This window comes from Trichechus manatus, unplaced genomic scaffold (assembly GCF_000243295.1).
Source record: "Trichechus manatus latirostris isolate Lorelei unplaced genomic scaffold, TriManLat1.0 scaffold00053, whole genome shotgun sequence".
NCBI lineage: Eukaryota > Metazoa > Chordata > Mammalia > Sirenia > Trichechidae > Trichechus > Trichechus manatus.
Window position 1 is genome coordinate 1,054,357 of NW_004443989.1, and position 12,892 is coordinate 1,067,248.

At 45.7% G+C, this 12,892-nt stretch overlaps 1 protein-coding gene across 1 annotated transcript in view; it reads left to right on the forward strand.

Annotated features, from left to right (window-relative positions):
- The first annotated feature begins 9,024 nt into the window (after positions 1 to 9,024).
- VAT1L (vesicle amine transport 1 like) overlaps positions 9,025 to 12,892 on the forward strand; it is a 190,338-nt gene continuing 186,470 nt past the window's right edge. The window contains exon 1 of the mRNA XM_004377705.1: positions 9,025 to 9,332. Within this exon, the coding sequence (XP_004377762.1) occupies positions 9,106 to 9,332 (227 nt within the window). The 5' untranslated portion in view covers positions 9,025 to 9,105. The remainder of the gene's footprint in view (positions 9,333 to 12,892) is intronic.

The following is a 12,892-nucleotide window of genomic DNA, read 5'->3' on the forward strand; positions in this document are numbered from 1 at the left end:
CTCTCTTCCAGGATTTAAATATGCACAGATTAGAGCAGGGTTTCTTTTGAAGCAAAAAGCAAGGTTTTATTCAGCACGTATGCAAAGAGTCAAAAGTCGGAAACGGACAAGCATGCTGCCAGAGCCATGTCTGCCCAAGTCCAAGGAAAGTTACAGAATCATCAATATATATTAACATTACAAATGGGCAAGACCATTGAAAGCTTCACCTTGTCACAGATTGGCGAAAAGCTGCCAAATCACCATGATTCTACATTTTAAATTGTCTTTCTTTTTTTTTTTTTGCCATTACATATTCTTTTATTTTTTCTTTTTATTGTTGTAGTTTAAATGAAGTTTACATTTCAAGTTAGTCTCCCATACAAAAATTTATACATACATTGTTATGTGACCCTAATACAGCAGGGTTTCTTAACCTCAGCACTATTGACATTTGGGGCTGGGTAATTCTTTGCTATGGGGGTGATCCTATGCATGGAGTCCCTGAATGGTGCTAACAATTAATGAGCTCAGTAGCTGACTGAAAGGTTGGAAGTTCGAGTCTACCACCTCGGAAGAAAGGCCTGGCGATCTACTTCTGAAAAATCAGCCATTTAAAACCCTTTGGAGCACAGTTCTACTCTGACACATATGGGGTCACCATGAATCAGAATCAACTTAACAACATCTGGCTTTTGTTTTAGTCCTGTGCATTGAAGGATGCCTAGCAGCATCCCTAGCTTCTACCCCCTGGATACCTGTAGCATCCCCACCCCCCAGGTGTGACAACCAAAAATGTCTCCAGAAATTGACAAATATTCCCTGAGGGGCAAAATCATCTCCTGTTGGGAACCACTTGCCTAGAGCAAAGCTTGCAAAACTGGAGCTGCATGGGCCAAATCCGGCCTTAAACCAAAAACCAAACCCATTGCCGTCGAGTTGATTCCAACTCGTAGCAACCCTATAGGACAGAGTAGAACTGCCCCAAAGAGTTTCCAAGGAGTGCCTGGTGGATTTGAACTGCCGAGCTTTTGGTTAGCAGCCATAGCTCTTAACCACTGCCCCACCAGGGTTTCTAAATCTGGCCATAGATAAGTTTTATTCATCCTATGTAATATTAGTCAGAATTTTGAAAATTTGGGACACTCCATGTAAGAGTCTAGGCTTCTGGCTTGTCTTGAACAATTGGAGGACCTAAAAACACCAGGCTCACATTTCCACATGGTAATGATGGGTAGAAATTGAGTTGATGCTACTCATTGCCACAGTTCCCACCACTCTTTATTGTACCCTACATCGGACCTACTTAATTTGTTTCATAACCCCTCTGGGCCCCGCTTTAGAGTTTAAGGCTTCTCAAAACTATTTGTGGGTTCGTTTTTTCTTAAATAGGCTCTTAGCTCATTGAGGTCAGGGTTGTGACATTTTCTCCTTCTGTTCCCTCTGCAGGACCTAGCACTGAGTAGACACTCACAAACACTTAGCCATTGACTTTTCTAAAGTATCGGAAAAATATACCCTGTAGAATGTTAGTCTTATGGATTTCAAGGAAAAAGTACTAGAAGTCAAGTAAGTTTGGGTGAAACTATACTCTATCCCATTTAGAAATTCAAAAGTCACGTTAGCACAGGCTCTAAAAGGCCCTACATTAAAGAAAACTGCTTAATTGCACTTGACCCAGAGTGTTTCAACCTCATTTGACCACAGAATCCCCTTTCACCCTAGCATTAATCAGTATTGCAAGAAACCACTATCCTCTTGAACATACCTTGGAAAAGGCTGGACTGGAGCTCTAAGCTTTTCAAATTAAACATAGCTGTTGAAGTATTAAGTGCTATGACCAAGGCAGCTATAAATACATGTAAAAAGTATTTTTCCAAGCAAAAGTATTTTTTCCAATTTTAAATTTCCCCACAAACTTGTGAAGTAGGTGTGATCAGTATCCATATTTTACAGATTAGAAAATGAAGCAACAGAAAGATTAAGCAACTTGCCCATGGTTATCCAGCTAGAGAGAGGTCTGGTAGTATTGGAACACAGCCAACCTGACCCCCGGGCCTGCACACTTAGTCTCTTTATCTACGTCACCCACCTCCCTCGACATTGTGCCTTGAGATTTTTACATGTCCCCCTTAGTACAAGCAGCCCCTCCAGGCCATGTGCCTGGCCTTTTGCATAAAGGAAGCAGAAAGGGAATTAGTGTCCATTAATTAACTGCATTGGAAACATACTTGGAAGCATTTGACATAGTATCTCATACGGATTTTTACATCATGCCTGAAAATTAGGTATTATGATTTTCGTTTAATTTAGGCAACTCTCTTAAGCTCTCAGAACCGGAAAGGCATATAGCTAGGAGGTAGAAAAACTGTGATCTGAACAAGTTCTGTGAAAAAAGTATGTTTTCTCCTTCCAATTTGCTTAGGGCATAGTAAAAATGAAGGAATTGGATGGATGGATGGAAAGATGGATGGATGGACAGATGGTTGGGTGGGTGGGTGGATGGATGGATGAGTGGATGGATGGACGATGGATGGATGGACAACACTTCTTGCCCATTTACTTTGTGTAAAGTGTTCTGCTAAGCTCTGTGTAGAGGAGGGAAGATACTAAAACGAATAGGGCAGGATCTCTGACCTTGAAGAGATTTTCCACATTACCTGGGGTTTGACCCTCCTAACCTTAGAACAGAAAAGGGAAAATGTGTCCTTCTCATATTGAGCATTTTCAGTTTACATGAAGATTTTGTAGTTTCACACAATGGTTACTCTAAGAAAGCCCCAACCATCTGGGAATTAGCCAATATAGTAATAAAGGAAAACAGTGAAATCAGCTCTTAGCTCAAACCAGAGGCATCAGGGAAATAAGAGACTGGGTTAGCTGAAATGTTGTTTCATTCTGATTTATAGAATGATGCTCTCAGCTTGTAAGAAAAACAAAATGGGAGGAGAGATGCTTTCTGGTTTCTCTTGGATCCCATCTGAGGAACAAACGCCTAGTTTGCTTCTGAACTTGAGTTTTACATCCCCATCCCATTACCATTAATCACAATGATCTGTATCAAACTACTATGGGGAAAAAACAGTCTTCTGCAGTGTTTGGAAGAAGCAGAAGGCATCATTGTAGCAATGATTCCTCCAAGAAATCAAACAGCTTCATACTAGGGGGAAAACCCTAGATAATATTCAAAGGAAGGGGGGTAAAAGAAATAACTCAGAAATTATCTTTTAGCTTGAAGAGACTTCAAAAACATAAACTATCTTGATTTAAATTCCTCACTCAGTCCTATGTAGTATATTCTCCTTCTCACTTGGCCTGCTGTGTTTACCAAATGATACTAAACAATCAGTAAGATAAAAGACTAAGAGCAGGTAAAATGTTTCTAATTCTATTCATACATGATTAGGTAAATAAAGAGTTAAAATAATTTTTTGAAGTCTTATGACTAGCACCTTTTGGTTATGGAAAGGGAATTGAGTTTTCCTGCTGATTTTTATTATAAAATTGCAGTTGAATTCCTATGAAGAGAAAAATCCAACAGAAACATCTCTTAGAGGAGGTGTTGAGAGGGCAGCATTGAATCCCAGGGACTTGCTACGTTGTGGGTTTTTTTTTGTGTGGCGGGGGTTGTGAATGGGGGCTCCCTTCTTTTCTCCACATATTGGGTCATTTGTTTAACATCCTTCAGTGGCATCTGTGGCTGATACTGCTATACCTCCCAATATCCTCTCTCTGCTTCCCCATCAATAACAAACCTTGGCTTTTATCTGGGACACTGTCAATTAACTAAGAAAAAGGTACAACTCCCAGCCTCCTTTGCAGCAGGATGTGGCCATGCAACTAAGCTCTGGCCAATTAGAGGTAAGTAGATGTATTGTGGGGAACTTCCTGAAGTCTCCTTAAAAAGAATTGTGTGGGCCTTTCTCCCCCTCCCTCCTATCTCCATCCTCTACCTGGAACATGGGTATGATGGCTGTATCTTGAACCATGAGAGGGAGGCCAATCCTTTATCTGGTTGAAGCACAGAGCTGGAAGGAACATTAAATCTTGATGACTTTGTGGAGCCTCCATACCACCTTTGTATGTCTTCTATCTTCTTTAAGTCACTTTTTTAGTTGGAGTTTTCTGTGATTTTTAACTGAATCTAATATTTTACCATTACTTTGATAGTGAGGCCTTCCCTGACCCTGCAGACAGCATCTTATATTTTTATTTTATAGCCCTTATACTGGTGAATGATTAATTACTTATGTGATTTTTTTGGTTTAATATCTGTAGCAGAGACCATTCATACCCCACCTACACCCTCTTGGAACTCACCATTTTCATGCACAATGATCCAGTGGCTTCCAACTGCAACCATCTGCAAGTCATCGGCTTCCTCTGCCTGCCAATTCCCAACCAGCCCGTGCGCAGGGCAATCGAAAAGTGTCCCCCAGAAGCAGCCCTCAACCAAGGACTAACAGGAGCTGATGGATACTCTGCCTACATTGCCTCCTGATTGAGATATCTCTGGGGTGTGTTCTACACTGTCTCCTAGTGTTTCCCAGCAGGATTTAACTTGAGTTGCCATGGCAATAACCTGCTGGATAACACACCTTGTATTGATATCTTTCCTTTCCCTCCTTCCACAAATTTCTACTCTTCTAGTGCTTCCTGAGATCAACTCTCCAATAAATCATTTGCACTCAAACCCTTGACTCAACATTTGCATCTGGGGGAACCCAGCCTAAGTCAATATATGCCTCCTTGGCTAGATTTCTAGCTCCATTAAGCGTGGGAATATGTCTGTCTTATTCATCATTGTATCTCTAGTACTCAGCAAAGGCATATGGACAACACTCAAAAGGTGATGAATAAATATCAGTTCATTTTTTTTTCTCTGACACAGCTAGAGTTTCCCACATATGAGTGGTCCTAACAGATATGGATAGGAAGTTTATTCTACCACCTTCTGGATGGACTACACACTTCTACAGAAATACTGGAGAAGTAGATTGAAGTGTGTAGTCTGCCATGGTGAAAAACAGGTGAAATTGTGCACTACAAATTAGTAAGTAAGCACAAGTAAACCCATGCTACCTTTCTTATTGGGTAAACCATCCCTGCCTGCAGGGCAAATTTTCTCTTAAAAATGCTGACTACAAAGTAGATTTACCTTACCGATGCCACAGGGAAACCCTCAGAACAAAGGCAAGGGGTCTTGGTGGAACAGAGATTTTTAGAAGGCCAAGAAAAGAGCACAGAACATCAACATATGCCACAGGGTTTGGTCCTGGTGGTGTAGTGGTTAAGAGCTATGGCTGCTAACCAAAAGGCTGGCACTTCGAGTCCACCAGGAGCTCCTTGGAAACCCTATGGGGCAGTTCTACTCTGTCCTATAGGGTCGCTGTGAGTCAGAATCAACTCGACAGCAATGGGTTTTTGGTTTGGATGAGTTGTTAAGAGCATGGATTTGGAATCATTTGTGTATCTCATGCAACCACTGTTCATGTATCTTTGAGTGTATTAATTCATCCTGTTAAGACTCAGTTTCCTCTTCTATAAAGTAAGCATAATAGTTCTTACCTCATAAGGTTATTCTAAGAATCAAATGACAAAGCGTACCTAAAGTGTAGAAAACAATCCAAAACCCCTTGCCATCAAGTCAGTTCCGACTCATAGTGACCCTACAGGACACAGCAGAACTGCCCCATAGGGTTTCTAAGGCTGTAATCTTTACAGAAGCCCTGGTAGCACAGTGCTTAAGCGCTCACCTGCTAACCAAAATCTAAGTGGTTCAAACCCACCAGCCACGCCATGGGAGAAAGATGCAGCAGTCTGCTTCCATAATGATTACAGCCTTGGAAACCCTGTGAGGCAGTTCTACTTTGCCCTATAGGGTCCCTATGAGTCGGAATCTGTGGGTTCAAACAGCCGGCCTTTTGGTTATCAGCCAAGTGCTTAACCACTTCACCACCAGGGCTCCTTATCAAGAACAATCCCATTGCAGTCAATCCAACTCATAGCAACCCTATAGGACAGACTACATTAGCCCCATAGGGTTTCCAGTGTTGTAAATCTTTAGGAAGAAGACTACCATATTGTTCTCCTGCAGAGCAGTGGGTGGGTTTGAACCACCAACCTTCCGCTTAGCAGGCAAGCACTTAAAACCACTTCTCCACCAGGGTTTCTGTCGAGAACAATAGACATCCCTAAAACAATAACATATATTGCAGATGTTATCACTGCCAAACCCATATCCTCTTGGAACTCACCATTCAAGCTGATGGCCTCCAGCTGAGAACACCTGCATTCTCTGCCTGGGGATTCTCTCAGCCCAGGTACTTGGGTCAGGCTGGAAGTGCCAGGGAGTTAGCACTTCCAGGAATAGCCCTTAGACAATCATGGCTGAAAGGTGGTGAATAAATATCTCTATTTCCTCACAACCTCAGGTGGAACAACTTTGAGGATTCTTCCATACTCTGTCCCAGGGGTCCCCTGTGGTCTTGAACCCCATTTTCCCACCGTGGTAACCTGCTCATTAATGCACCTCATATCGACTTGTATCCCTTCCCTGTCTCGCTTTTCTTACTTCCCAATTGCAGCTTCCCAGGATCAACTTTGAAATAAACCACTCACACTCAAATCCTTCTTTCAGGACAGAATCCGGACTAAACCACTGTATCTCATGATATAATCAGGGTTAATAATTTGAGGAATTTGATTTGCAATGAAATGTTCAATTCACTAACCAAGCTCTGTCTATTCAGCCTACTTTCAACCCCTTCCCTTCCATTCACAGCCATTGCTTCCACTGAGGCTCTTCTCTTTTTTTTTTTTTTTTTTTTGGCCTATACTATAGTCTTTACTGCTCTCCATGCTTTCAGTAACTCTATCATCTAATCCATCACCCACTTACTGCCAAAGTTATCATCCTAAAATGCAGTTCTGATAATACCATGCCATTGTGTTTTTTAAGTCTTCTGGGAGCCCATTACCTCTGTGATTAAGTCTACACTTTCAAAAACTGGTTCCAACCAGTCTTTCAGCCCCCTCTCCAGTGATTGCTCAACATAGCTGATGCTCAGACCACATAGAACTAGTTAGTGTCTTCTTAAAATCCCTTCCACCTGCCCCCTCTGTGCCTGTTTGAATGTGGCCTTCTCTGCCTGAAGTACCTGGCTCATCCTTCAAGGTCTGGCTCAAATCCCCCCACCCCACGCCCACCCCCATCAGGCTTTCTCTAACTCCTTGGGCAAGTTACTGGCTCCTTTCTCTGGGCTCCCACAATAGTATCTGCATTTATTGACTTATTCATTAATTCAGCAAGCGTTTTCTGCGCATATACTACTATATGCCAATCACTGTGCTAAACCCTGGTCAGACGATGTTGGAATTGAAAAGCAGAAATGGCCATGCCAGATGAAGTTTACAGCTGAATGAAGGAAACAGATACTACCAGGTCATCGTATAAAAGAGACTTTAGTTACAAACTAACAGTTTCCAATAAAGGATGCTTATCCACTTATCCAGCCTGTGGAATGGAGAGGCTTCCACGGGAACTGCCTGGTGAGTGGAGAGCAGATGTAGGTGTTAACACGAGAGGAAGGAAATGGAGCATACATTCCAGGCCAAGGGGACAGCAGGTGCAGAGCCCTGTGGTAGGAGGGAGCATAACTCTCTTTCTGAGAAATAGAAGGCCAGGATGTTTAGAGAGCCACAGGGAGAGAGGAGCAGTGTATACCCTTCATTGTGATGTACCTATTTGTTGACTGTGTCCTCCCTGGGTAAGGACTGTGCATCAAAGTCATACTCACCCCAGCATCCCCGCAAAACAAACAAACCCATTGCTGTTGAGTCAGTCTGACTCATAGTGGCCTTTTAGGACAGAACAGAACTGCCCATAGGGTCACTATGACTGTAAATCTTTACGGAAGCAGACTGCCACCATCTATCACCCGCAGAGGGGCTGGTTAGTTCAGACTGCTGCCGACCTTTCCTTAGCAGCCAAGCATTTAACCACTGGGCCACCAGGGCTCCCCCCAGCACCAGCACGATGCAAATGAACAAAACTAATATACCCATTTTATGGATGAGGGAAGGTCAGACTCAGAAAGGCTGAATGAGTCGCCCAAAATTCCAAGGCTGGCAGCAGCTGCACAGCAACTGGAATATACATTTAATCACTCCTCAACCACATTCTTTTCCTTAACCTGCCACAAGGCGCTCCCTCATCTTTTTTCTAGAAAAATCCAAGTTTTTCCGTGAGTTTTTTCCCCCAAAGGGCTGATAACAAAACAAAACAAAGAATGGGTTATCCCTCTTGTGGATATGTGTGTGGCGTATATGTGCGTGCGCATTTGTGTGACTGTTGGGAGGCGATGCGCATTCATGGTCTGGAGGTCCGAATAAGAACAGGATTCTTTTCTGGAGCCTCTTTAAAGGCCTGCAATAGTGCGGCTGGTGAGAGTTAGCCATCTAAGGACGCCCCTGGCGCTGGCCCCTTAAAGCGCATCTTAACCCTGCAGGTCCAGAGAGAAAAGACCTCGGGATTGGACTTGCCCTCTTCGGTCCCTGAGTGGGGTCTCTAGTTTCCCGCTCCCCTCTCCGCCCTTCCAGCCAGGACCAGCTGTTTGGGAAACAGCCCAATTTCCCGGCTATCCTGCCAGCCCACGCACATCGGTGGGAAAGGAGGCAACCTTGTCTCGAGAAGGCATCCTCCCGGCCCAGACATTCATCTCTGCCCATTTCAAGGCGCCGGAGCCTGCAACGTATATAACCAAGTACCGCGCCCATAGGGGGAGGGCTGGGCGGTCTCTCTGAGTGTTTTATTTACGAGTTTTGGGCAAACCCAGGTCTGGGCCTGCGATCAAAAGCCTGATTTGAGACCTGTTCAGGAAGTGGAGTTGGGGCTTCGCTCGGTGAGGGACTAGAGGTAGGGAGCGGAGGTGCGGCGAGCGCGGGCGTGGGCGCGGCTCTTGCGAGGATTACGGCGGAGGCTGTGGACCGCGGCGCCGCTCGCCTAGGCTGCAGCCATTGCACAGCCGAGCATCCCACATTCAACAGGAGGAACCCGCGGGAGAGCAGCTCCGAGGCCCCGTGTCGCAGCCGCTGCAGCCCGTGCGCCCGGCGATCCCGCGCGCCATGGCCAAGGAAGGCGTGGAAAAGGCGGAGGAGACGCAGCAAATGATCGAGAAGGAGGCCGGCAAGGAGCCGGCGGAAGGCGGCGGCGGCTCCCACCGCCTCGGGGACGCCCAGGAGATGCGCGCAGTGGTGCTGGCCGGCTTCGGGGGGCTCAACAAGCTGCGGGTCACCAGGAAGGCCATGCCAGAGCCGCAGGACGGCGAGCTCAAGATCCGCGTCAAAGCCTGGTCCAGTATCCACGCCTTTCTCGCTTTCTCTCTTTGCGCGCTCGGTGCTCCGGGGGAGGGGTGGGACACTCTAGGAGGGGACGTTGCCTGGGGTAGAGCCCCTGCGGGCGCCCGCGCCCCAGAGCCCGGAGTCGGCGGGGCTGCCTCCGGCCACCTTCCGTACCCTCATCAGGGTTTCGGAGCCTCCCTTCAGCCCGCGTCCGGCAGAGGAGGATGCTGAGAGGTGGCTCTCTGTCTCCAAGCCAGACGTAGGGGTGACCAAAGGAGACCGTGAGCACTTGGCGGTGGGGAGTGGGGATGGCGATGGTGGTGCCCAGTCTCGGGATCTGGAAGGTTGTGCTGCGGCAGCCTTCCGCCAGGTGGGACAGCTCAGCTGCCAGCACAGGGGGTTGATAAGATGTTTTAAAACAATAATAACCGCCGACTTACAGTGTGCCAACCGCGTTTTTTAGAGTTTTACATATGCGATCTTATTTAATACCTCCTAGAACCCCACTGGAGGACCTGTGGTGGCACACGGTTTAAGCGTTCTGCTGCTAACCGAAAGGTCGGCGGTTTGAACCCACCAGCCGCTCTGCGGTAGAAAGATGTGGCAGTCTGCTTTCGTCTGCCTTGGAAACCCTATGGGGCAGTTCTACTATGTTCTATAGGGTCGCTATGAGTCGGAATCGACTCGATGGCAATGCGAGAAGAACCCCATGAGTTAGGTATCATCATTATCTCCGTTACAAGTGAGGAAACCGAAGATCAGAGACAGCGAGTTATTTGGCCAAGGTTACCCAGCCTCCGCTCAGTGGCGCGGCTGGGATTTGATACTGGGGTCCTTTTAACCTGTGTGCTGGGGCTGGGGATGTGCGTGCCCCTGCTCCCCTGACATGTCCCTTCTTGTGGCCTGCTAGATAAGGGAACTGAAAAGCTGGGGGTTGGGTACCGAGCATCAAAGCTCGGCTAGGGGCACGAAGCCAAGGCTGCCTGCCGCTCAACCCTGCCCCCTGCCCCCACTAGCATCTTCTGTATTTCTCCAAAGGGGGGAGGTGATTAATGCCCTTAGAACTCCTGCTCTCATCTTAGGAGCCTGGCTCTCAGGAAGGGCTTTTATTCCCACTCTCGCTGGGTGACCTTCCCCTGACCCGCCAGCTGGGATTCCCCGAGTGTTTAAGCCTCTCTGGGTGCTGGCCCTATATGATCATTTTCCTGAAGTTCTGGGGAGGGTTCACCCTATGGGTCTATGGCTGAACATAACACTCTGACTTCTCTATTCAAGCAGCAATGTCAAACTCTTGAAGGGAACGTGCTGTTACCAGAGTACCAAAAAAAAAAAAAAAAAAAACCTCGTGGCTGTCGATTCCAACTCATAGCGACCCTGTAAGATAGTAGAACTACCCCATAGTTTCCAAGGAGCACCTGGCAGATTCGAACTGCTGACCCTTTGGTTATCAGAACCGGACGGGCCTATCCCTTCTCCCGTCCCATTTCCGTTCGTTAGAGCCCCCAACAGACACGGTCCCTAAAGCAGCAGCTAGCTTACCAGCTCTCAGAATTCGGGACCTGAAACCCAGAATTTGAGACCTATCTAGATGCAAGAAAAATGCAGAGGCAATTGCTCTCCCCTTTGCTACCTTGAGAGCAGAGGCAGGTTTCATTTGGCAGACTGGAAGGCAGCTGGTGAAAAGAGTGGACACTGATATCTGGCTAGTGTCTCATATGCGCAGGTGTGCTGGACTCTAACCCAACTCTTGGTCCTCTCTCTGGGAACTCAGGACAAGGGAAAAAGCATTTGCAAACTGGGGAATCCTAAACAAGTTCTATTTTGTTAACTCTTGTTGAACTGAGCTGGTTGATCCCAGAAGACAAAGCTTTCTCTGCTTTCTCTGCACAGCGCAGTGCTTGGCACACAGTGTGCCCGTAATAAGAAATTTCTGAAGGATTAGATTGAGGAAAGATGCTTGGTGGGGAGAATATTGAATTATTTTTCTTTACTTGCTGGTGGAAGAGCTTCTGCCTTGTAAAATCAAAACCATGTACTGATAACTCTACTTTCTTAAGCACTCTGCTAATATGTATAGATCCTTCCATCCAAATTGAGGATTGGGTACTAGGACTCGTGTATATATTCAGAGAGTGAAAATGTTGAAGCGACTTTTAAAAGAGAAAGAAGTTATTTGCATTGTAAATAGGTCTGTGTTCTCTAGCTTTATGCTAACTGCATAGATGCTAATAGTAACTAAAGCGTTTTGAAATAATAAATGTCAAGATGAAGGCCAGGAGATTGATTTTCAAAGCCAGACTTACAAGCCTGTTCTTCAGTGGAGCTGCACTCACACACACACACACACACACACACACACACACACACACACACACACGCACTCTCTCTCTCTGCAGACTTGCCACCCCCATTGCTCAGAAAGCCAACTAGGAATGGGGGGAGGGTGTGGCATTTGGAATACAGTATTACAGTACTGATTTTCATTTTGCCAAGCTGGAAGCAGAGTTAATCGGTTTTGCAAGGGGGGATTGGAAGAGGCTTGAGAAGGTTGCCCGCTGAGCCCTTCCTCGTCCACTGGGCTAGGATTGGTTAGCCAAAGATGCTCATTGTAAGCTTTAGCCTTTGGAACCAGGATGACTCATTCTGTATTTTTATGAATCAGTTGATGGTCTCCTGGCTGAAGGTCCCTCTTTTATCGGCTCTCTCTTTCTAATGGAAACCTTTTATCATCAAACAGGGTACGATTTTTGCTTGGGAAGAAAGCATCAGCACTAGCATTATGCAGACCTGGAATGGAGGGTCCAAGTTGGTTACTCTATAAATTTTATGGAAATGGAAGAGAATAGGCAGGGGAAATACATACTCTATCTCATCTACTTTCTCTCATTTATATATAATCCAGTGAGGATTGTTCTCATATTACAGAAGAGAAAACTGACCCTTGGAGAGGTTGAGTAATTTGCCTAAATATTACACAAATAGTCAAGTTAGGATTTGATTCTCTCTTCTTAAAGCTCTGCTGTTTTCCTTTTATTCCATTTTGTCCCCCTCTGTGGAAAAGCCACAAGAAATGTGATTCACATCTCTGAACCTTCGACATCAAAGCTTGCTGTTCTCCCTTTCTCCAATGAGTATGGCTCTTGGCTCTTTTTTATGTCTGCCTAAAGGGAACATTCTCTGGTTATTCCCAGAGCAGCATGGTTTTCCACTGAGAGCAAAGATTGTTGATCAAATGCAGCTCAAAAAGAGCCATTGGGGGTGGGGAGAGTATCGGAGCCCTCTGTCTAAATTATTATCAGAACATCATTGATGGGGGACTCTTTTCACCAACTATTCATTAAACAATTTACTCAACCAGTGGCTCAAAAAGCCAAGTGGAAACAGAGTGTGGCCTTTGGAGAAAGACAGACCTGGATGTAAGTCTAAGCTCTACCATTTCCTATCTGCGTGACCTTGGTGGGCATATCTTCTAACTTCTCTGAGCTTCCCAGCAAAATGGATATAATAAGTTGAACTTCACAATGTTGTTGAAAGGATTAGATGCAATATGGAGATTGGCCTATTGTTGGCA